At 31.0% G+C, this 2,500-nt stretch overlaps 1 protein-coding gene across 1 annotated transcript in view; it reads left to right on the top strand.

Moving 5' to 3' along the window:
* The window catches only part of LOC119590153 (zinc finger CCCH domain-containing protein 13-like), a 3,858-nt gene that overhangs the window by 734 nt on the left and 624 nt on the right, over positions 1-2,500 (top strand). Inside the window, exons 2-3 of the mRNA XM_037938940.1 lie at positions 1,100-1,462; positions 1,937-2,500. The exon at positions 1,937-2,500 is cut by the window's right edge and continues 624 nt beyond it. Of these exons, the coding sequence (XP_037794868.1) occupies positions 1,101-1,462; positions 1,937-2,500 (926 nt within the window). The 5' untranslated portion in view covers position 1,100. The remainder of the gene's footprint in view (positions 1-1,099; positions 1,463-1,936) is intronic.

Raw genomic sequence — 2,500 nt, 5'->3', positions numbered from 1 at the left:
TTATTATTATCATGAATATTATTATTATTGTTGTTGTTGTTACTACTACTACTACTACTACTACTACTACTACTACTACTACTACTACTACTACTACTACTACTACTACTACTACTACTACTATTACTACTACTACTACTACTACTTCTATTTTTATTCTTAGTGTTGTTGTTTTCCTGGTTATTACTATTATTATTATCTTCATTGTAGTTGTTATTATTCTTATTAATATTGTTCTTATTAATATTATTATTATCATTATTACTATCATCATCATCATCACTTGAATTATTATTATTATTATATCTATCATTGTCATTTTTATTATTATTATTATTATTATTATTATTATTATTATTATTATTAATATTAGTGCTTTATTATTATTATCAATATTAATATTACTGTTAGTCTTATTTTTATTTATTCATTATCGTTATTATTTTAGTTATTATCATTATTATCATCATCATCATTATTATTATTGTTATTATTATTAATTTTATTATTTTATTGATTAATAATATTGATAATTATTATTATTGATATTAATATTATGTTATTGTTGTTATTATTATTATTATTATTATTATTATTAGTAGTAGTAGTAGTAGGCATTGTTATTATTATTGATAATATTCATATTGTTTTATTGTTATTGTTATTGATTTTTCACTATTTTTATTATTATTGTTATTGATTACTCATTATTACTATTATTATTATCGTTGTTGCTGTATTATCATTATCCCGGCTTTTCCTCAACCATTTTTCTGAATAGTTATTGTTATTGTGTTTTCCTCCTCTTCCTGTTATTAGTTTGTTATATTCTATATATATATATATATATATATATATATATATATATATATATATATATATATATATATATATATATATATTTTTTTTTTTTACTGTTTATTATTATTGATCATAATTATTTTAATTATCAGTCATCCAGAATGTTTATAATTAGAAATAATGACAATTGCCATTATCAATACTAATTATCATTTGTTTTATTATTATCATTTCCGTTGATCTAATGTTGTTATTTCCTAATATCCGTTACTAATATCAATTATTATTGTCATTTCAGAATGCCTGTCCCATTAGGCCCTTCTAGTCACCATCCCCCCTCCCCCCACACAACCACACTCCCTCCTGGGCCTCTAACCCCCCCTCCAGAAGATGGCTGGACATGGCCGTTGCCTGAGAACACCCACAGAAATGTCCATGGCAATAATATCCATGGGATTTCCTCCAGTAATAATCGGGGGAATGTGTATGGCGATACCCACAGCAGCACCCACCGCATGGCGAACGAGAGGCCTGGCCACATCCACAATACCCATAATCTCTCCAGCAACGGTACCCACAATTCCCACAGCGACATCCTCTTCGATGAGACGGATCCAACCGTTCAGGCTGGATATAGGCACTGTCTTAGAGAAGCTGTAAGGTGAGTGAATATAGTGCTGTTTTTACCATTGTTACTGTTTGTATTATATATTATGTATTGTTGTTTTATTGACATTATATTTTCTCCTCTTCCTCTGCTTCCTTTTTTTTTTCTTCTTTTTTTTCCTTTAGTTCTCTTATTCCTCCTTTTCGGATACTTATTCTTATTATTCTTGTTTCTCCTTCTCCTCCTTTTATTTCCATTTTTAAATCTTCTACTCTATATTGTTGTTTTTATGGTAAAATTTATGGTTATTTTTATTTTTGTTCATTAGGCCAAATGAAAAATATGTAGGTTCCATAACACGACACAATAACAGTCAGCATCAAGCTTTCACATTTTTATCTCCCAAGGATACTAGGTCCATAAATAGCTGTTTATTCATGAATTGATTCATTCATATCTAAATGTATTGCAAAACTTGATATAGTAATTCCATGAACATTGTCTTATACGTTTGAATTCACTCCTCAGGTTTCTGGTTCATGTTGAGCACCTCTCATGGGACGACCCTATAGTGAGAGGTCTGCTTGAACACCTAGCTCTCCCCCGTGCTCACGATGAATTGCAAAGGATTGTGGAGACACTGAATACTGACAAGGAGGAGGCCGAGAAGGAGGAAGGAGAGGAGGAGTTGGATGAGAAGGAAGAAGAGGAGGAGGAGGAAAAGGATGAAGAAGAGAGTGAATGTTATTCATCGTCTTCCTCTTTGCCTGTTTCTTCTTTGTCTTCTGCTTCTGATCTTCCATCTTCCTTAAGGAATGTAGGTTATGAAATTACCCTTACAGAAGACAGTGATGAGGAGGACATTGAGAGAGAAGAGGAAGAAGCAGAAGACAAAGAAGAAGGAGGAAGGATGTTGGACATGGAAGAAATAGAAAGAGAATTAACAGAAATGCAAAGAAGAGAAGAGGCAAAGGCAGAAGAAAAAAGGCAGAGAGATGAGAGAGAGAGAAGAGAAAAACGACAAAGAGAAGAGGAAGAAGAAGAGAGAGAGAGAAGAGAAAAGCGAAGGAGAGAAGAGCAAGATGTCCAAAA

This window comes from Penaeus monodon, chromosome 26 (genome assembly GCF_015228065.2).
Source record: "Penaeus monodon isolate SGIC_2016 chromosome 26, NSTDA_Pmon_1, whole genome shotgun sequence".
Taxonomy (NCBI): Eukaryota; Metazoa; Arthropoda; class Malacostraca; order Decapoda; family Penaeidae; genus Penaeus; species Penaeus monodon.
Note: the sequence above shows the minus strand (reverse complement) of the source record. Positions and strands in the feature narration are given on the sequence as shown.